This window comes from Aegilops tauschii, chromosome 6 (genome assembly GCF_002575655.3).
Source record: "Aegilops tauschii subsp. strangulata cultivar AL8/78 chromosome 6, Aet v6.0, whole genome shotgun sequence".
Taxonomy (NCBI): domain Eukaryota; kingdom Viridiplantae; phylum Streptophyta; class Magnoliopsida; order Poales; family Poaceae; genus Aegilops; species Aegilops tauschii.
The window spans coordinates 379,091,546-379,113,188 of NC_053040.3; the positions used below are offsets into that span (position 1 = coordinate 379,091,546).

The 21,643-nt window shown below is 46.6% G+C and overlaps 2 protein-coding genes and 1 pseudogene across 3 annotated transcripts; 2 read left to right on the top strand and 1 right to left on the bottom strand.

Moving 5' to 3' along the window:
- Nucleotides 1-4,258: 4,258 nt before the first annotated feature.
- Nucleotides 4,259-7,627, bottom strand: LOC109731948 (transcription factor EAT1-like). 2 transcript variants are annotated; one of them, XM_020291126.4, is made up of 3 exons: nucleotides 5,957-7,627; nucleotides 4,769-5,182; nucleotides 4,259-4,655 (listed from the first exon to the last, which is right to left on the bottom strand). In XM_020291126.4, the coding sequence occupies exons 1-3, from the start codon at nucleotides 6,824-6,826 to the stop codon at nucleotides 4,560-4,562; spliced, it is 1,380 nt and encodes a 459-aa protein (XP_020146715.1). In that variant the 5' UTR covers nucleotides 6,827-7,627; the 3' UTR covers nucleotides 4,259-4,559. The 2 variants fall into 2 exon arrangements, with proteins under 2 accessions (XP_020146715.1, XP_073357997.1); XM_073501896.1 differs by having other exon boundaries at nucleotides 4,259-5,182.
- A 317-nt stretch (nucleotides 7,628-7,944) lies between these two features.
- Nucleotides 7,945-9,299, top strand: LOC109731949 (uncharacterized; annotated as a pseudogene).
- An 867-nt stretch (nucleotides 9,300-10,166) lies between these two features.
- LOC109731941 (cell division cycle 20.2, cofactor of APC complex) lies at nucleotides 10,167-12,720 on the top strand. The gene is made up of 5 exons (XM_020291119.4): nucleotides 10,167-10,586; nucleotides 10,700-10,975; nucleotides 11,078-11,347; nucleotides 11,701-12,291; nucleotides 12,391-12,720. The coding sequence occupies exons 1-5, from the start codon at nucleotides 10,443-10,445 to the stop codon at nucleotides 12,535-12,537; spliced, it is 1,428 nt and encodes a 475-aa protein (XP_020146708.1). The 5' UTR covers nucleotides 10,167-10,442; the 3' UTR covers nucleotides 12,538-12,720.
- Nucleotides 12,721-21,643: the final 8,923 nt, after the last annotated feature.

Genomic DNA, 21,643 nt, shown 5'->3' on the forward strand with positions numbered 1-21,643 from the left:
CCATCTAGGGTGGCGGCCAAGTGGGGGGGAGAGGGAGGCGCACCAGGCATGGGCCTTTAGGGCCCATCTGCCCTAGGGTTTGCCCCCTCTTCTCTCCAGGCGCATGGGCCTTGGTGGGGAGGCGCCCTAGCCCACCTAGGGGCTGGTCCCTTCTCACACTTGGCCCATGTATGCCTCCGGGGCCCCGTGGCCCCTCCCGGTGGACCTCCGGACCCCTCCGGTGGTCCCGGTACACTACCGGTGATGCCCGAAACACTTCCGGTGGCCAAAACCATACTTCCTATATATAAATCTTTACCTCCTGACCATTCCGGAACTCCTCGTGACGTACGGGATCTCATCCGGGACTCCGAACAACATTCGGTAACCACATACATACTTTCCCTGTAACCCTAGCGTCATCGAACCTTAAGTGTGTAGACCCTACGGGTTCGGGAACCATGCAGACATGACCGAGACGTTCTCCGGTCAATAACCAACAGCGGGATCTGGATACCCATGTTGGCTCCCACATGTTCCACGATGATCTCATCGGATGAACCACGATGTCGGGGATTCAATCAATCCCGTATGCAATTCCCTTTGTCTATCGATATGTTACTTGCCCGAGATTCGATCGTCGGTATCCCGATACCTTGTTCAATCTCGTTACCGGCAAGTCTCTTTACTCGTTCCGTAACTCACATCATCCCGTGATCAACCCCTTGGTCACATTGTGCACATTATGATGATGTCCTACCGAGTGGGCCCAGAGATACCTCTCCGTTTACATGGAGTGACAAATCCCAGTCTCGATTCGTGCCAACCCAACAGACACTTTCGGAGATACCTGTAGTGCACCTTTATAGCCACCCAGTTACGTTGTGACGTTTGGTACACCCAAAGCATTCCTACGGTATCCGGGAGTTGCACAATCTCATGGTCTAAGGAACTAATACTTGACATTAGAAAAGCTCTGAGCAAACGAACTACACGATCTTGTGCTAGGCTTAGGATTGGGTCTTGTCCATCACATCATTCTCCTAATGATGTGATCCCGTTATCAACGACATCCAATGTCCATGGTCAAGAAACCGTAACCATCTATTGATCAACGAGCTAGTCAACTAGAGGCTTACTAGGGACATGGTGTTGTCTATGTATCCACACATGTATATGAGTTTCCTATCAATACAATTCTAGCATGGATAATAAACGATTATCGTGAACAAGGAAATATAATAATAACCAATTTATTATTGCCTCTAGGGCATATTTCCAACAGCTAGGGCTCTATCTAGCCGGACACGGAAGAACTCTCCCCCCACAACTCTCTTCTCAAAAGTCCAATCCAAGCCCTTATACCCCAAGTCAGCTAGGTTGCAGACATCAACTGCTTCACGAAAACCTGTAATTTGTGCACTGTCCCGTTCATTTGGTCCCATTTGTTCCTCTAGACGAAGTATCTCATTGAAATCCCCCATGCACACCCAAGGCAGAGTGTTTTCACCTCTTAGGATCTTCATCGTATCCCATGTTTTGTACCTCAAGCTCCTGTTTGCAGCTCCATAAAAGCAAGATAAACGCCAAGGTTCCTCCTCGGGTTGGGAAATCACCGAGTCAATATGATACTGAGAAAAAGTTTTTATTTTGAGATTGATATTATTCTTCCAATGCAAGCACAAACCCCCACTTCTTCCACCACTACCTACTCCAAAGCTACTACTAAAACCTAATCTACTTGCCAAACCTTCCACTCGGTATTTTGCCAGTTGAGTTTCAACAATGCATAGTACCGACGGCGCACTAGCCTCCACAAGATCGCGGAGCTCACGAACTGTCGCAGGGTCGCCAATTCCTCGACAGTTCCAACACATAGTCCTCATTGGGCTCGGCGGTCCTCCTCTCCGGAGGCCGCCTTAGATGTGTACTCAGCTCCATCCACAACCATCCCCTCATCTCGCTTCCTCCGTTTCACCACCTGCACTTTCTCTGGCGTTGATGTCGGTTCATTTGCTCCTGAAGGGGTAGCACCCTCGATGCATAAGACCGAACCTGCCACTATACCAGCTAAATTCGGGACCGGTTGGCCCCTTACATTAACGCTTCCATCTGCCGCCACCAGCCGCTTGCGGGCTCCTTTTTCCCCTCCCTCTTCGCCGAACTGGCCCCTGGGATCAGAATCCACACCATCCATCTCCGTCCGCTGTGTACCAGCAGCAAACACCTCCTCTCCAAAATCACCTCTCCCTCTTCCACCCCCTGAACCCCTTCCTCCTCGACCTCCCCTGTCTTCTCTACCAGCATCCCTCCCTCTACCTCTTCCTCCTCCATCACCTCTCCCTCGCCCCCCTAAACCTTGGGTTGTTGGCATCTCCGGCTCCCAAAGCAACCACTCCCCCTATTCGAAGGTTCTCGGGTCATGAACCCCGTCACCACATTCATCAGCTAGGTGTCCCATTCTTCCACATGCAAAACAGAAGTCTGGGAGCTTCTCATAGTAGACACTATACCTCTTGTACTCCTTTAAAGTAATTGGCACAAACCGGACCAGTGGGATGTTGACATCCACATAAACCCTAACTCGGAGGGTACTCGCCGGGTTTATCCTTCCCTCATTCATGATCACGTTGAATGGTGGATCCCCCACCTTTGCAGCAACTTTTTCGGCTAGCTCTCTCCTCCTTGTAAGGCCATCTGGCAGCCCCTTCACTCTTGCCCATACCGGTATCTTGTTTAGTCTGTATCCCTTGACATATGAAAAACCATCATATTCTTGTAGCACCACCAGAGCCCTCCTAAACAGCCACGACCCCCCCATCCATGATCTTCCTCCAGTCACCTAAACAGTGGCATTGAACTAAGAATAAGTTTGGGCCCTTGACGTTGAAGGTGACCCCTTGTGCCGCCGCCCAAGCATTACGCATCTGTGTCATCAGTGCGGCATGGCTGAAAGGCTTTGTGGTGTGTACGCGAAATAGAGCCAGCCAGCGCACATCCTTTATGAGTTCATCCACTTCTTCCGAGAAATCGAGCTCTTCCTCCTCCCGGCCATGCAACTTCATCCCCGCGAATTGATCTTCCAGATCTGGATCGGGGCCATGGTAATTGCCATACTCCTCCTCGAACCCATCTGCCTGGTTCCGCACGTCCTGCGAACTTTGATCTTGCCTATCCTTCCCCCTAGTCTCATCTCAGCCCCTCCTCTCGCCAGCCCTGATCCACTTGGCCGGGCCGCCGCCGCCATCGCTACTACCTCCGCCATCGCTCCCTCCTTCCCTCCTTGCACATGAGTCGTTGGATCCGCCATGCACTCACGCGCACACGACGGAAGAAGATAGATCTCACCGACGGCCAAAAAGATCGGCAGCCGGAGAGATTTTACGTGGACTCCGGCAAGAGCGCCGGAGGATAGGTGGAACCCTAGGCGAAAACCCTAGGGGAAAGGAGTGGTCACGTTCTACCTTTTCTTTGGGGGGACGGACCTCATAGTTAGCCCGTTAGGCCCAATTAAACAGAAGGTGTCCGATATTGTTCCCGGAGTAGCGGCCCATGACATGAGGCGCTCCGTGCGTGGTGGGATGGTCATTCAACGACCAGAAATGCTCATTTTCAGATATCTAAGGGCCGCAAACGCAAGTGGCCTGAGAGGGCTCGAATAGTGCGTGATTATAATGTCTCTAAATGCTCTAGTAATTGTTACACGACTTTTATATATTAATTTAAAATATCAACGAGCCTTAAAATACCGTAAGGTGGAAGGCAACTTGGGCTCCAGTTGGTCTAGCCCGGGTTGGTCTCGTTTTTTTTTTTTTTTACTCTGCGGGCTCCGGCCCTGCCCTAAACACGGGCGCCAAACGCGGACGACGACTCTTTTCCGCCGCCGGCCACCGCAGTCAGAGGCAGCTGCTACCCGCCGACCAAGTACGTTCTCACCGGACATTAATCTCAAGCTCATGTGAAACCATAGGCCTTCTTCCTCTCCTGAAGAGTGAAGTCCTGGCAGATCCTGACTGGAACCATGCTCAACCACCCCACCCCACTGCCGCCCCAGTTTCTCCCACCCCCGCAGCGCCGCCGATCTTGCTGGTACGTACGCAGGCAGCCCGAATCAATCCGACTGGTAAAACTAATACCACCCCCTCCTTCATAATTGCATTACTCACAATCAGATTGCTCGATGCGTTTCATCCAGATCTCGCCGATACGCGTGCAGCGGGTGTTCCATGGGTCGGGCGAGCGATGAAGAGTGGCCCGCATTCAGATGCTGGGCTCAAGGTGGTAAGAATCTAAAGCACCAGTCCCATCTCCCCTTTTGGGCTCAACTTTGAAGTAAGTGTTGCAACCCAAGACATGTGCAAGTTAATTTGTGAATTCGTAATCAGAAGCATCAGATCATTACAGCGAGTGTGCAAGAAGACAGTTCGTGAAAAATAAAATAAAATTCAGCAGCACTCACTGAAGATAAAGTATTTTCTAGGTCGGCTAGTTACTTCTAGTAAGCTCACACTTTGGTAATGGTAGGGCTAACATAATGGACCATTCTGGTGCACCAGTGAATCTCCGTCATGGTGGCTAAGCTAACTGAAGATATCGACAGCGAGGTGCTCCATCTCCATAGCTCGGAGGAGCTTCGAAGCCAACGCACTGGCGTAGACCGAGGAGCCCTCAGATATCTGCACAGTAGGCAACAGATGTCAAGCAGAATGGTACAACCATGTGTGCTAATGCAGTAGAAACGGGGAAGAGGGCCAATGTGTTGCTTTGAGTAAACAAATTTGATTGTTACCTTTGTGTTGAACATGAATATACGTTGATCTCCAATAACCCCCCCAACAACATGGATGAGTTCAAGACGAAACTCATCTATAACCTTTGCAGCACAAAGCAAAGAATTAGTCTTCTTCTTTTCAGTGAACTTGATGTTGATCTCATTACCAACTATGCGGACATCAACATGACATTCCTTGGACCTCCTTTGTATCCATGAGCTCCTTATAGCTCCATTCAGCTGACTGTCCTGATCGTCCTTCACTTGCTGCAGCGACGAACTTTCTCCGTTGTCACATGCTGCATCATCCAACTTAAGCCTCTTCATCCTATGTTTGGTATCGCCTTCCACCAAACTTGTCAGTTCCTTCAATGTTCTGTTCAGCTCATTGATGTATTCGATGGCATCTCCAACTATAGAGGCTCGGTCATTCTACAGAAAAATATTGTAATAACCAATAACATCACATTCACGAGAAATACAAGAAGTGTACACAATTTAAAAAGGTTTTGTCATGATTCCATATTTCTTATTTGCCTTAGATAGCCTGAAGATACCTCTTAAGGATCAGTACGGTTGGTGATAAGGTAATGCTGGATATGTCAAATCAAATCCCATTTGATCTATGTAAGATTATTTTTCTGTTTCACAACTGTTTTATCTTCAGTGTTTCACAACTGTTTTATCTTCGGCTAAGCAAAAAATGACAGATCCTAAAAATCTAACAATGGTAATGTATTTATGCTGCATAAACTAAGGAGTTGCATTCGAATTTGTTGTCTTTGGATACTAATGATCTATGCACATCAATTTGTCAACTAAATCTACCGAGAACTCCAGTATTCACCTACAGAAAGGTCCAGCATACACTTCCCAACATAACGTATGTCATCTATGTGGAACTTATATTAGGTGGACTGTTGTAACTAGGGAACTTTGTAAAAGCTTGCTGGTGATGAAAACATAAAAAAAAATATGAAAAAGTTCAGGTTTGTTTTGACCTCCTAAATGCCAGTGGTAGTGGTTCTTTTTATACTCTTAGAAAATATTGTTGGCTTCATACTGAAATGGCGCCAGATCTGGAAACTAATAGAAGATAGCGAATTTTGTAGAAAATTCATGTCATTAGTTGCCGTTTAAGTGATTTATCTGTAACTGTGAGAACCAAAAACCATTTAAAATCTAGAGAAGATGTGTTGAACAAACCTTCGTAGGGCTTGGCAGCAGTGATCTTAAAGCCCCATATTTCACATTTATCTGCTCCCTCCTCTCTTTTTCAGTTGCAAAGTTAGCTTTTGCCTTGCCAAAGCCACCTTTCTTACTTCTTCCCAGTTTTGGGCTACCAAACTGCCTCCCGTCTATCTCTTGGAGAATATTTCCTGCAGCTCCTACTACCCCCATCGCCCGATCTCTCTCATCATCACTGGAGAACAGCCCAAAACTTTGCGGAAGTGAATGATAGAGATCCTTGAATAGGTGAGATTGATTGTCATTATATTGTAATGGTAGAGTTGAATCACCGAGCATCATCCCACTGTCATGAATTGCTCTTCCCAGAACATCATTGTTGATGTCCAATTGGTTGCCAGCATTCTGCCCTGGATCACCAAAGATATGTTCTGTCGAAGGGAATGCAGTAGTCATACTGTACCTTGGGATCTGTAGAAGATTTAGGAGATCAGGTGCAGCTGTGTGAGCACCATCTGGATATGATGCAGCATCATAGTCATCCATTTGTTGTTCAATCGACTGTTGGCTGATGATATGATTTTGGGTACCGAACATTGCAGGAACCCAATTTGAAGTTTCTACCTGGGTCTCTTGTATCATGTGGCCGTGAAGATCCTGATCCATGTCAAATTCAGCCCGATGTTGTATATGGTTGATTGTTCGTGCAGACTCAGAGGTAAGATTGGTTGGATTGCATATATCTTCTATGAAAAAGGAGGGACCGTGGAAGTTTCCTTGCTCAATCTCTGTATTGTCACAAATAGAGTCCAGGGAATCGTGAATCAGTGATCCTGCCATGAGGATAGCATCTCTGGAACCATCAAAATAACCTCCCTCAGCAATCATTCTGGCCTCTGGTGCCTTCACTCAATATCTAAAACAACAGAAGTTAGTAACCAAGGAGCCTCAAAGATGTATCTTAAAGTAGTACAATTTTGGGGGAAAAGGAACCAAATGGAAGAGACAAAGCTGATGAACAAATGACACAGTAGCATGTTAGAAGTGATCAACTGAAATAGCTTGGATCTAAAATAGAGAAAATCATTGGTTCAAGCACGCATATTTAGGAAAAAGGCTACTCAACTTGAATGAAACAGACAATCTGTTTGTTAGATAGAGAAGGCTGCAGCTCGCCTTGGTCGTGTTGGTTGTTCGGAAGAAAGCAAAGACGTGGAGTTTAAGCTAGGCATCTGGTTGTCTCTTCTTTCGATGAGGAGAAGCTGTATTAGCACACTGGACGAGACATGAAGCCTCTTTGCTTCCTCAAGACCCAACAAACTCCAGTGTGTCTTTATTGGTATCATACTATAAATATTAATCTTGGTAGCTTGTGCTTCAACTACCTTAACCTTACCAGTTAATAAGCAGAGACTAATACAAAATCATGGGTAGTGACCTAAATATCCCTCGTGTTGCTGTAATTTTCTCAGAAAGTGCAAGAAATCAGAAGTTGCTGAAAGTGTTTCAACTTATAAAGCTAAAAGTAAGTTCTCTGAACAAAAGGCAGAACATTATGATCCCATTTTTCAAGGGCATTTTTTTAATTCTTTAAAAGTAGGGGTGATGTGTGTCTTGACAGTAGCACTAAAAGCTTGAAGAGAAGAGATGTGAAGAGAGCATTACCAAGATTAATTCTTTTTGCCAGATCAAATGAAGGAAATGTTGCTCAGAAACTAGTAGCTCAAAAGCATCGTCGAGAACGAGTTGGGGTGCTATGCCAATAATATGTAGGGACTAGAGAAGACTATGGTGAGAACTAGCAAGCAAAATGTAACTGACATGTGAAGGACTGAAGGCATGGAAACAACAGTTTTTGATCTTCATGTAGAACTTATGAGCATATAGCAGAACACCTCAAATAGCAATCATTTCCTAATTGTGTCTTCTGAACAGTGCAAGGGAGGTCAAACCGTCAAGGCTAAGGGCTATCATATCTTCATCATTAAGAACAGAAGACCTGAAAGATGGGAAACTCACACTCTTTGAACTTGGCATCTTTGCTGTTACTCATTCCAGCCGGAAGTTGGGAAATGCAAGTCATGCCTTCTCCATTCTTCCGTATTTTATGCATGTACCGGTACACTTCGCTAGGAGAAACAAACTGTACGACTACTTAAAATATTGGAGAATTTAAAGGTGAGCATCATCCTGCATCTGAGGAGAGCTAACCATGTTAGCACATACTCCCTCCGTTTTTATTTACTCCGCATATTAGCTTTGACTGAAGTCAAACTTTATAAAGTTTGACCAAGTTTGTAGAAAACAATATGAATATTTACAGTAACAAATTTCTGTGATGTGAAAATATATGCACTGATGAATCCAATGCTATTGATTTGGTGGTGTATATGTTAATATATTTTTCTACAAACTTGTTGAAAGTATATAAAGTTTGACTTTAGACAAACCTAATATGCGGAGTAAATGAAAACGGAGGGAGCACAATTTAAGCATGCCTGTGCTTGTACATCATACTTTTTTTTATCAAGAAATGTTCTTTATACATTAGGCTCGTCGCTGGCAGATTATCACATTTCTGGAAGCCTTCTTTTCCATATAATACTTTTACAGGAATTGGAAGCTACATCTGTTGGAACTAAATACATATGTTTTGTCTGAATTTCTTCTGCAGAAGTGCATATAACTGAATCGTACAGCTGCTCTCAAAGTCATCTACATAACAAGACGACCGAACTACCGTGGCTATCTGGTAACGACATTGTTATCCTATCTTTTCATCCTTTTGACTTATCAGGAGCCAAGATACAGGGAGCAGGAGTTCAACCTCCATGCTTTGGGTGGCTTTGTGCCTGTGAGAACTGAGCGATCTGTCAACAGAACCATGTTGGAACTAATTCATGGTCAATCTTGGGATGGATTGCCTGCCAACCTATGGAGATTATGGTATTATTATCTACTGTAGTTGCATAATTCTCTTTCCCTTCGATGATAATGACCGACCTGAAGGAAGAGATCCCGAGTGCTATGGCAGGTCGTCAACGGATTCTTCTGTGAGCACGCCCAAGGCGTGGTACCATTGATACGAACGGTGGACTCTCGAGTCACTGAACTCGCTGCATCGACATGAGACGACTGTTTTGGCGTGGTTTGATCCCAGCCACTTGTTTCGGATCCGATGCTTGAAAAGCCTGTAACAAAGTTCAGGTAGAAAGAAAATCAAAAGGCCTGTAATTATTCTGGATGCTGCCCTGTACTGTAACGCAAGAATATTCTTGTGAAGAAAAATATTTTCCTGTTTCTGGATTTGGGACTGGATGCCAATGCATGTGCAGTTAGTTATTACAGTATGCACGAGTTAGTCATGGGCGTGCTGGTCGGGACATGTCACCGAGTTCTTGCTGCGATGATCTGCAGGCTGCGGTACTTGGCGAGCGAACTGTCACCGAGTTCTTGCTGCGATGATCTGCAGGCTGCGGTACTGGCGAGCGAACTATTTGGAATGGCGTGTCTTACTTTGGGAGTACAATAATTTTACTCGGTGCTCACTTCTATGCACACTCAACAACACCGGAATGCCTTCTCTCTCAAAAAAAACACCGGAATGCCAACTAAAAAAAAGTAATGTTATTCAGCTAACGTTTGTTGGGGACCATGGCAACGCAAACGTTTTCGTGGCAATTTATGCGTCGGGAGTATGACAATTTCTTCAAGCGAGAATTTAACAAATCCTCTATCTGCCAAAATTTGCCGTGTGTTCTTGAAGAAATTGTCATGTGTGTTTGAAGAACCCGCCATAAAAAAGCGTTCGCAATTGCCATGCTCAGCACGGAACGTTCGTTGGTTATTGCGGTCCAAAAAAAAGCACCGGAATGTACTAGACGATCATTCCCTAAAAAACTGGATGGACATTCTCATTCCAACGTGTACTCAGAGTATAAACATTCTTCGTACCAACATATGATTCGCAAGCAGAGACGCCCCGGCGGAATACCGTGGTATATTGAGTTGGTACCAAATTAGACTAGCCATTTTTTTGGTAAATAATAAAACCTTGACAACTGAGTTGTTTTTTGAGGGGAACCTTGACTGCTAAGCTTTAGCTATTTTTAGAAAACCATAACATTTTAGCCCCTCAGAAAGGTTCCGGCCCAGGGAGGGAGGGAGGAAGGCCCATAGAGCCCAGCACCAAACCCTAAAACCGTGGGCAGCAACGGCTCTAATCTCTGTTCCGTGGCGACTAGCCGTTGGGTCGGCCCCCGCCGCCGATCCCTACAAATACAGCTCGAAGTCAAATCCCTAAACCCCACAAGTCACCGAGCAATCCGTGGCTTTCTCCTCCCCCTCCCCCCCTCTCGTGCTCGCCGCCGCCTCCCTCTCCTTTCGGGGGAGCTCGCGTATTGATTGTTCATCCGATCGATCTGCTCATCCGCGTTCCTGTTGCAGTTCCTGTTGCGATTTCTGTTGTTTGTTTGTTTGTTTGTTTCTTCTGTTTCTTCTAAACATGGACGCAGGATCCCACTCGATCTCTTCCGGCAAGAGCAGCGCCGCCGCCGCCGTGCAGCGCCCGCCGCTCCAGGAGGCCGGATCCCGCCCCTACATGCCACCGCTCAGCACAACCTCGCGCAACCCGGCGGCCAAGTGCTACGTAAGTTGTTCGCCCCGACTCCCAGATCCTGTGGATTCGTTGTGCGCGTGAGCTGTTCGATGGAATGCCTGACTGACATGGTGTTTTTGTCTCTTCTCTCTCTGTGTGCGCAGGGGGACAGGTTCATCCCGGACCGGTCGGCGATGGACATGGACATGGCGCACTACCTGCTCACGGAGACCAAGAAGGACAAGGAGAACGCGGCGGCCATCGCGGCGTCCCCCTCCAAGGAGGCGTACCGGAGGCTTCTCGCGGAGAAGCTGCTCAACAACCGGACGCGGATCCTCGCCTTCAGGAACAAGCCGCCGGAGCCGGAGAACGTCTTCGCTGCCGACACGGTTTCTTCTCACCAGGCCAAGCCGGCCAAGCAGAGGCGCTACATTCCCCAGGTATGCATGCGCAGCTTGTGGTTCTACTAATGCATTGAAGCTATAGGTGTAGTAGCATTTGGTAGTGGTGGTTACTGATGTGATGTCCATTGACAATTGCAGTCTGCCGAGAGGACTCTGGATGCACCGGACCTCGTCGACGACTACTACCTCAACCTGATGGACTGGGGGAGCAGCAACGTGTTGTCCATTGCGCTGGGCGACACCATGTACTTGTGGGACGCCTCCAGTGGATCCACGTCTGAGCTTGTGACAGTCGAGGAGGACAACGGCCCCATCACCAGCGTCAGCTGGGCTCCTGATGGCCGGCATCTTGCTATTGGGCTCAACTCGTCTGACATTCAGCTCTGGGACACCAGCTCCAACCGCCTGGTTAGTATACACTGTCCATCATCAGAAAATGTTATTTATGTGCCTGAACTACTTGATCTGCTGAATTACATTCTTCTTTGTATACACTGTCCAGCATCAAAAAATGTTATTTATGTGCCTGAATGTGCTTGATCAGATGCTGAATTACAAAATTTGGATATTCGTAGATGAAGAATAACTAATCTTGTCTTCAGATTCTGTCCATTGATAGAATAAAAAATGATAAGAGACTTTTTTCCTGAAATCCCTGCGAAAGAAGAAATTATTTCTATAAGATTTAATGAAAATTGATAAATCATTTAATATAATTGCTATGCTTAGTGTGTGATCGTTATTTTCTTCGTTGTATGCAGCTGAGGACTCTGAAAGGTGTGCATGAGTCAAGGGTCGGTTCGCTGGCATGGAACAACAACATCCTGACGACTGGCGGCATGGACGGTAGGATCGTGAACAACGACGTAAGGATCAGGGACCATGCCGTGCAGACGTACCAGGGGCACAGCCAGGAGGTGTGCGGGCTCAAGTGGTCTGGCTCAGGGCAGCAACTGGCGAGCGGTGGCAACGACAACCTTTTGCACATTTGGGACGTGTCGATGGCATCCTCCATGCCGTCCGCGGGCCGCAACCAGTGGCTGCACAGGCTTGAGGACCACATGGCCGCCGTGAAGGCGCTCGCATGGTGCCCATTCCAGAGCAACCTGCTGGCAACTGGCGGTGGCGGCAGCGACCGCTGCATCAAGTTCTGGAACACGCACACCGGTGCATGCCTGAACTCTGTTGATACTGGATCGCAGGTGTGCTCCCTTCTGTGGAACAAGAATGAGAGAGAGCTGCTGAGCTCGCACGGATTCACCCAGAACCAGCTGACATTGTGGAAGTACCCTTCCATGGTCAAGATGGCCGAACTCACTGGCCATACCTCCCGTGTCCTCTTCATGGCGCAGGTACATCTTTCTCGCCATTTCTTTTACAGATACTATCAACATGTTAACTTGTTTGTTCATTGCCTGATCTGATCATCTTGCCATGCTGTGGAATTGCAGAGTCCTGATGGTTGCACGGTAGCATCTGCTGCTGCAGACGAGACCCTCCGCTTCTGGAACGTGTTTGGCACTCCTGAGGTAGCCAAGCCTGCACCCAAGGGTTCGCACTCTGGCATGTTCAGCAGCAGCTTCGCCCATATCCGATAAGACGATCAATGCGAAACAATCCCTTGAACTGGACAGCTGTGTTTGTGTACAGAAAATAGGCTAAAATACCTGGGTATATACTGCTGATGTACTGACTTTACTGTGGATAAGGAAATATACGGATGGAGCCGCCGCACTTCGGCTCCCGGGGACGTAGGCACATTGCCGAACCTCGTTAACAAATGCCTCCTGTGTCTTTTGTTGGCTGTGTTTGCTTTACTTTGTGTGCATTCATCTCATCCAGAAAAGGTTTAGAGGTCATATGCTATTTCTTTTATGGGCGGTGCCATCTTCTTCCAGAATCGCCCTTCGCTGAGCAGAGGACCTGATGGAGCATCGAACTCCTAAGTCATCATATATGCTTCTTTCCTGTAATTAAGCTCCACTGTTCAGAAACTGAACCTGAATCTGATTTGCTTTCTAACATTCAGAAGTCCATCTGTATAAGATCGATCTCATTAGTTTCATCGTTGGCCTCTGACCTCAGATAAGATCGATCTCATTAGTTTGATGTAAAAATATATGTTAATTGAGATCAGTCATTTTGACCGAGTTAATTTGTTCTTCGGGAGTCAACGTCAAAAGACCAAAATATGTTGTAACCCAGTTCCACCGCAGCTCTGAATCTACTGAACTTGTGTTCTGAAGACAAGAAGCAGAATATAATTGAGATGTTTTCCGGTGTGAATCGAATCCTCCCCGCAATGTCGATGTCGCATTAGGATCTGAATGTTTTCCAGTGTTCAAAAAATTCAGATACAGCAGTGACCTTCTTTTAGAGAGAACGGTAATTCATGATGCGTTGGCATTAGAGATGCCGAACAGCATACAGCAGTGACTTTCATTTAGAGAGAACGGTAATCTAATCCAACCGAAAAGGAGCCAAGAGTGGTGTCAGAGAGCAGCCGGGAAGAGAAGAGGACCGTGCATGATTCGCCATTTCGCCAAGACCCACGCAAGGAACGGCGCCTCCACGTGGCCGAGGTCGCACCCGCACCGCCCCCTTTGTCGCGTTGCGCACCGCACCCGGCTCGGCCGGCCAGCCGGGCGCCAGGCTCGCCGGTCCGCCACGACCGCACCAGCAGGCGACCGGCGAACCAGGCGGCGGTAAACGAATAGTGGAGAGCACGAGAGATTCCATGTCCCCTTCCTCACCTCCGCGTCCCGCGGCCGCGCCCGCACAGCTCACCCTCTGACCCGCTGCCGCACCGCCACCCAACAACCAGACCCCTCGGAGGCATGTGGCCTCGGCCCTTAAACAAGTCGCGCCACCACGGACCACGCAGCATATGCTCATGTGGACTGGGTTGCCCGCCTTGGCCCTTGGAGGACGGCCACCCTCTCCATCAGAGCCTCCGTTTGGTTTGCATGCAGTGCATGCGCCAGACATGCGTACCCGCCCGGCCGGCCGGAGGGAGGTTTTGATTCGGCCCAACGAGAAAATATTTTGGTGTTTGTTCGCGATTGGTCAAGGTCTCAGCAAAGGGTACAGAACTAACATGGAATGATGCTCTCTGCTGCTAATCTGCTGATGATGGGCTATAGCACCGAAATTTGGTACTCCCTCCTTTCATATATATATATAGGGCCTAATACTTTTTTCGAGGTTGCCTTTGACTATTTGATAAGATTAATAATATGTAAGATATATAATATGAAAATTATATCATTAGATTAGCAGCTGATTGTTGGAAAAATACACAGGAGCTCCTGGGTGCTCCACACCTTTATACAAATATTAAATATAAAAAATACCAAAAAATTCAAAAAATCTGAAATTTAGGAATATCAAATCTGGGTTCTCAATCTACTCCCGTGTGAAGTTTCGTGAAAATATACCACGAAACGTATCCGTGGCGAAGGAAATACTGTCCGAACAAAAATCCATCCAAACAGTTTTTTTACACATAGGAAATTTTTGTCTTTTTTTACCACGAATACATTTTCTGGTAAATTTTCACGAAATTTCACACTGGAGTAGATCGGGAACTCAGGTTTGATATCCCAAAATCTCAATTTTTTTAAATTTCTCTGTCTTTTTTTGAATTTAATGTTCGTATAGGTGCGTGGAGCACCCGAGTGCTACAATCCGCTTCCCTAATTGTTGTTATTATAGTAGATAGAGTTACTATTATTATCACTGGATGGAGAGCGAGGCATTTGTCGTGCTATATGTGTGCCCCATTGCAAGGGAATATGGCGAAAGCACGTGCTTAGCGATCGGTGTTACAAGCTCGATGGGAACAGATGATGACTGTTGGCCGGCCGGTCTGCCTTTAAGCATACGATTCTAGTTCCAAAACCCAAACCTAAGTATGCGATTCCGGGAGAAGTTTACTTCAAGGAGCATATAAAGTGGGAATCAGAACAAAGACAAAACAAGACGTGGGCTCCTCAAAATCTATATGCTCCAAGGGGAATCTTATGCTGACCCCAATGCTGCAAGCATTTTACACCATTATCCTTTTTGCCACGCCCTAGCGACTTGTACAAGTTTTTTTTCTTTCTAGTTGACTTGTATAAGTTTTATGGACGTGGCTAGGGAGCGCCGCTGCGCTCGTTTGTTGCCTGGAGCGCATCGACGTACATAGCAAGTCCATGTCCTTGTGTCCAACTGTCTACGCTAGAAAAGAAATTGTTTGGCCACACCCTGTAGCGCACGGACGAGACTTGCCTACTCCCCGCGCGTGTGCCCATCCGTACTCCCGTGTACGTGGCTTGATTTGATTGGAACAAAATAAGGCCCGGCCCCACCCCCTTAAAATCAGGGGGGAGATGATTAGATTAGAAAGAAAAAAAGAAAAAAGACAGCCGTAGAATGAAGTGGGAGAACGGATGGGAGCATGGGGAGGGAGCAGGCAAGCCGGATCCGTAGCGCACATGGGTGCCGATTGAATCAGCCTAAATCTTGTCCTCAAGTGCATTTATTTGGGGTTTAGAAAGTTGTAAAAGCCATAACTTTTGATTCAAGCATCAAAATCCAGTTCCGCTTTCACCGTCAGGTTTCTGACGACGAGTTCTTCAAAACTAGATCTCATATGAGTAGGTTTTGTTAAACTTTTTTTGATGGCAACTTTGGATGCAATTGAGGTAACTATAGTGCTATAGGGAAGCAACTTCATCTTTTTCGCCTAGTTGGACTGACTATTAGGTTGGTTTGCGCAAAAAGGAGAAAAATCACACAAAACATAAGGCATCTATAGTGCTACATACAAAGCAACTTCACTACACTATGTGTATCTGTGAGTTTGGTAATATTATCCCAACTTGTCTATCATGGTTGCTCAAATTGCCTATTGCATATAAATCATATAAATTGCCTATATTGATGCCTAGTTGCCTACTATTGGTAATTAGTTGCCTACAATTGCTTCTCAGTTGCCTAACTGTAAGTGCATCTAGTGCCCCTTAGTGATTTTGGTGTATTGAAGACTTATAGGTTAAGGGATTAATGTGTTGTTGAGTGTACACAGATCTATAAGTCTATAAGGAGTTTGATATTTACAGAGAAAGTTGACCCCTAAAAATGAATGTCTTCGTCTGAAGACTTTGGATTTCTGAAGACTTTGAAAGTGAAGGAATTGGGGTGACCTTGAAGACTTGGAATTCATTCGAGGAACATGGAGCATGAAGACTTTCGTTGTCGTACTTTCATTTTCTCTTTCTTGAGTCATAGGAAACACCGTACTGTTAAAGGGGGTCGAGGAAATACTAAGGGAAAATTTCCAAGTGATGCTCAACTCAAAATCCTACACCTACCAATCCCTTTGAGTGAAGCCATTGGAAATCTTATACAGTTCAGTCAATTTTTTCAGTGACAGAGACGAAGTTCTTCTGGTCTCTGAGGAATTTGTTCTGACTGAGGAGTTAGGAATTCGCCAGTGCGGATTGCCTACAAGTGAGGAACATGATAGCCCTGCGGAATTTGATAGTCAAATTTCCGACCGTTGCTGTGCTATGCGCCAGCTGTCCCAAAATATGTACCCACCTTACGGTCATATCATTGAAGGGCATTTATGTCTTATCATGTTGGGCTGCTCCCTAGGCTATAAATAGCCACCCCCCTACAACCACTAGCTGGTTGGCTGCTCCGAGAGAAACTGACACTTGTCATTTGAGAGCATCCCATCCTCTGAGGACTTTGAGCAAAAATCATCAAGTGAGGAAACCCAAACCCAAACACCTACAAACCCAAAGTGATTGAGCATCACTGAAGAGATTGATCTTGCGTAGATCCGACGCTTGATACCTTTGAAGACTGTGCATCTTCCAGACGGTTAGGCGTCATGGTCTGAGCATCCAAGAGGAAATTATGGATCGCCGAGTGACCGAGTTTGTGAAGGTTTGGAAGTCACCTGAAGACTTACCACGAGTGATTGGGCGAGGTTAGTGTGACCTTAGCTCAAGGAGAATACAGTGAGGACTGTGTGTCCTCAGGTTTAAATACCTAGCCGCTTCAACCAGACGTACAACTGTCACAACAGTTGAAACTAGTCTACCAAATCATTATCTTCACCAAGCCTACTGGTTCTATTTCCTCAACGCTTTCATTTTCTCATAACTGTGTTGTGTGCTTGTTCATATCTGTTTGAAGACTTTGACTGAAGACTTTCTCCATTTTTTCAGTTCAATTTCTTCAGTCTGTTTGTCTTCATCCTGTTTTATCCTGTGTTTACGCTTTCTGTACTCTGTGCTTGTTTTCATTTCATCATGATGACCATGCTTATGTTCTGTTATGTTTACATCTGAGTACTTATTCCGCTGCAAGTAGTTCTTCGCTTAGGAATTTCTTCACCCTAAAATTCCTCATTGAAGAATTCATAAAAGTCGCCTATTCACCCCCCGTCTAGTCGACTTAACACACTTTCAATTGGTATCAGAGCAAGGTACTCCCTTGTTCTGTGTGATTTTGGTTTAACCGCCTGGAGTTTTAGTTATGTCGACCGCAGATATGATCAAGGTCTCTGCTGAGTGTCCTACCTTCGATGGGACAGACTACCCCTACTGGAAGAATAAGATGCGAATGCATCTTGGGGCAATTGATAACGATCTCTGGTATGTTGTGGAAAATGGTGTTCCCTTAGTCTCACCTTCTCTGAACGCCTATGATGTGAAGAGATTCAAGCAACTTGATTCCCAAGAGAAGAACATCATATGTGGCCACCTGAGCAAAGGGCAGTACGGAAGAGTGAGTGCTTTGGAAACTGCTAAGCTTATGTGGGATAGGCTGTCCAAGGTCAATGAAGGAGTCTCAACACAACGTGACTCTTGAGTTGACGTTCTTCGCAATCTCTTCAACCGCTTCAAAAGACTTGACAATGAAAATGTTCAGCAAACCTTTGATCGCCTCACTGACATCTCAAATGAGCTTCAAGCACTTGGTGCCACTGACATCACCGACCATGAGGTGGTGAAGAAATTGCTAAGATCGCTTGATTCTGTTGGAAATATGCCCTAGAGGCAATAATAAATGGTTATTATTATATTTCTTTGTTCATGGTAATTGTCTATTATTCATGCTATAATTGTATTGTCCGGAAATCGTAATACATGTGTGAATACATAGACCACAACGTGTCCCTAGTAAGCCTCTAGTTGACTAGCTCGTTGATCAACAGATAGTCATGGTTTCCTGACTATGGACATTGGATGTCATTGATAACGGGATCACATCATTAGGAGAATGATGTGATGGACAAGACCCAATCCTAAGCATAGCATAAAAGATCGTGTAGTTTCGTTTGCTAGAGCTTTTCCAAAGTCAAGTATCTTTTCCTTAGACCATGAGATCGTGCAACTCCCGGATACCGTAGGAGTGCTTTGGGTGTGCCAAACGTCACAACGTAACTGGGTGACTATAAAGGTGCACTACGGGTATCTCCGAAAGTGTCTGTTGGGTTGGCACGGATCGAGACTGGGATTTGTCACTCCGTGTGACGGAGAGGTATCTCTGGGCCCACTCGGTAATGCATCATCATAATGAGCTCTATGTGACTAAGGCGTTAGTCACGGGATCATGCATTACGGTACGAGTAAAGAGACTTGCCGGTAACGAGATTGAACAAGGTATTGGGATACCGACGATCGAATCTCGGGCAAGTAATATACCAATTGACAAAGGGAATTGCATACGGGATTGATTGAATCCTCGACATCGTGGTTCATCCGATGAGATCATCGTGGAACATGTGGGAGCCAACATGGGTATCCAGATCCCGCTGTTGGTTATTGACCGGAGAGGCGACTCGGTCATGTCTGCATGTCTCCCGAACCCGTAGGGTCTACACGCTTAAGGTTCGGTGACGCTAGGGTTGTAGAGATATATGTTTGCGGAAACCCGAAAGTTGTTCGGAGTCCCAGATGAGATCCCGGACGTCACGAGGAGTTCCGGAATGGTCCAGAGGTAAAGAATTATATATAGGAAGTCAAGTTTCGGCCATCGGGAAAGTTTCGGGGTTTACCGGTATTGTACCGGGACCACCGGAAGGGTCCCGGGGGTCCACCGGGTGGGGCCACCTATCCCGGAGGGCCCCGTGGGCTGAAGTGGGAAGGGAACCAGCCCCTAGTGGGCTGGGCGCCCCCCCATGGGCCTCCCCCCATGCGCCTAGGGTTGGGAACCCTAGGGTGGGGGGGCTTCCCACTTGCCTTGGGGGGCAAGGCACCCCCCTGGCCGCCGCCCCCCACCCTAGATGGGTTCTGGCCGGCGCCCCCCCTCCCAGGGGGCCTATATAAAGGGGGGGAGGGAGGGCAGCAGGATGACAGCCTTGGGCGCCTCCCTCTCCCCCTGCAACACCTCTCTCTCTCTCGTATATGCTCGGCGAAGCCCTGCCGGCATCCCGCTACATCCACCACCACGCCGTCGTGCTGCTGGATCTCCATCAACCTCTCCTTCCCCCTTCCTGGATCAAGAAGGAGGAGACGTCGCTGCACCGTACGTGTGTTGAACGCGGAGGTGCCGTCCGTTCGGCACTCGATCATCGGTGATTTGAATCACGGCGAGTACGACTCCGTCATCCACATTCATTGGAACGCTTCCGCTCGTGATCTACGAGGGTACGTAGATGCACTCCTTTCCCCTCGTTGCTAGTATACTCCATAGATGCATCTTGGTGAGCGTAGGAAAATTTTAAAATTATGCTACGATTTCCAACAGTGGCATCATGAGCCAGGCCTATGCGTAGTTACTATGCACGAGTAGAACACAAAGTAGTTGTGGGCGTTGATGTTGCCAATTCTTCTTGCCGCTACTAGTCATTTCTTGTTTCGGCGGCATTGTAGGATGAAGCGGCCCGGACCGACCTTACACGTACGCTTACGTGAGACAGGTTCCACCGACTGACATGCACTAGTTGCATAAGGTGGCTAGCGGGTGTCTGTCTCTCCCACTTTAGTCGGAATGGATTCGATGAAAAGGGTCCTTATGAAGGGTAAATAGAAATTGGCATATCACGTTGTGGTTTTACGTAGGTAAGAAACATTCTTGCTAGAAACCTATACAAGCCACGTAAAAACTTGCAACAACAATTAGAGGACGTCTAACTTGTTTTTGCAGCATGTGCTATGTGATGTGATATGGCCAGAAGATGTGATGAATGATTTATGTGATGTATGAGATTGATCATATTCTTGTAATAGGAATCACGACTTGCATGTCGATGAGTATGACAACCGGCAGGAGCCATAGGAGTTGTCTTTATTTTTTGTATGACCTGCGTGTCATTGAATAACGCCATGTAAATTACTTTACTTTGTTGCTAAACGCGTTAGCCATAGAAGTAGAAGTAATCATTGGAGTGACGACTTCATGAAGACACAATGATGGAGATCATGATGATGGAGATCATGGTGTCATGCCGGTGACGAAGATGATCATGGTGCCCCGAAGATGGAGATCAAAGGAGCATGATGATATTGGCCATATCATGTCACTATTTGATTGCATGTGATGTTTCTCATGTTTTTGCATCTTATTTGCTTAGAACGACGGTAGTAAGTAAGATGATCCCTTATGATAATTTCAAGAAAGTGTTCACCCTAACTGTGCACCGTTGCGAAGGTTCGTTGTTTCGAAGCACCACGTGATGATCGGGTGTGATAGATTCTAACGTTCGCATACAACGGGTGTTGACGAGCCTAGCATGTACAGACATGGCCTCGGAACACACGCAATACACTTAGGTTGACTTGACGAGCCTAGCATGTACACACATGGCCTCGGAACACGGAGGACCGAAAGGTCGAGCATGAGTCGTATAGAAGATACGATCAACATGGAGATGTTCACCGATCTTGACTAGTCCGTCTCACGTGATGATCGGACACGGCCTAGTTAACTCGGATCATGTTTCACTTAGATGACTAGAGGGATGTCTATCTGAGTGGGAGTTCATTGAGTAATTTGATTAGATGAACTTAATTATCATGAACTTAGTCTAAAATCTTTACACTATGTCTTGTAGATCAAATGGCCAACGTTGTCCTCAATTTCAATGCGTTCCTAGAGAAAACCAAGCTGAAAGATGATGGCAGCAACTATACGGACTAGGTCCGGAACCTGAGGATCATCCTCATAGTAGCCAAGAAAGATTATGTCTTAGAAGCACCGCTAGGTGATGCACCAATCCCAGAGAACCAAGACGTTATGAACGCTTGGCAGCAGCGTGCTGATGATTACTCCCTCGTTCAGTGCGGCATGCTTTACAGCTTAGAACCGGGTCTCCAAAAGCGTTTTGAGAAACATGGAGCATATGAGATGTTCGAGGAGCTGAAATTAGTTTTCCAAGCTCATGCCCGGGTCGAGAGATATGATGTCTCCGACAAGTTCTTCAGCTGTAAAATGGAGGAGAATAGTTCTGTTAGTGAGCACATACTCAGAATGTCTAGGTTACACAACCGCTTATCCCAGCTGGGAGTTAATCTCCTGGATGACGCGGTCATTGACAGAATCCTCCAGTCGCTTCCACCAAGCTACAAGAGCTTTGTGATGAACTACAATATGCAGAGGATGGAAAAGACCGATCCTGAGGTATATTCAATGCTGAAATCAGCGGAAGGGGAGATTAGAAAAGAACATCAAGTGTTGATGGTGAATAAAACCACTAAGTTC

Bases quoted from the DNA above. Each gene is read 5' to 3' on its own strand.
- LOC109731948 (XM_073501896.1), bottom strand. From the start codon at position 6,826: ATGATTGCTGAGGGAGGTTATTTTGATGGTTCCAGAGATGCTATCCTC. The intron at 5,183-5,956 runs GTTTGTTCAACA...ATTTTTCTGTAG, and splicing joins TGCTGCCAAGCCCTACGAAG to AATGACCGAGCCTCTATAGT.
- LOC109731941 (XM_020291119.4), top strand. From the start codon at position 10,443: ATGGACGCAGGATCCCACTCGATCTCTTCCGGCAAGAGCAGCGCCGCC. The intron at 10,976-11,077 runs GTATGCATGCGC...TGACAATTGCAG, and splicing joins AGAGGCGCTACATTCCCCAG to TCTGCCGAGAGGACTCTGGA. The intron at 12,292-12,390 runs GTACATCTTTCT...GTGGAATTGCAG, and splicing joins GTGTCCTCTTCATGGCGCAG to AGTCCTGATGGTTGCACGGT.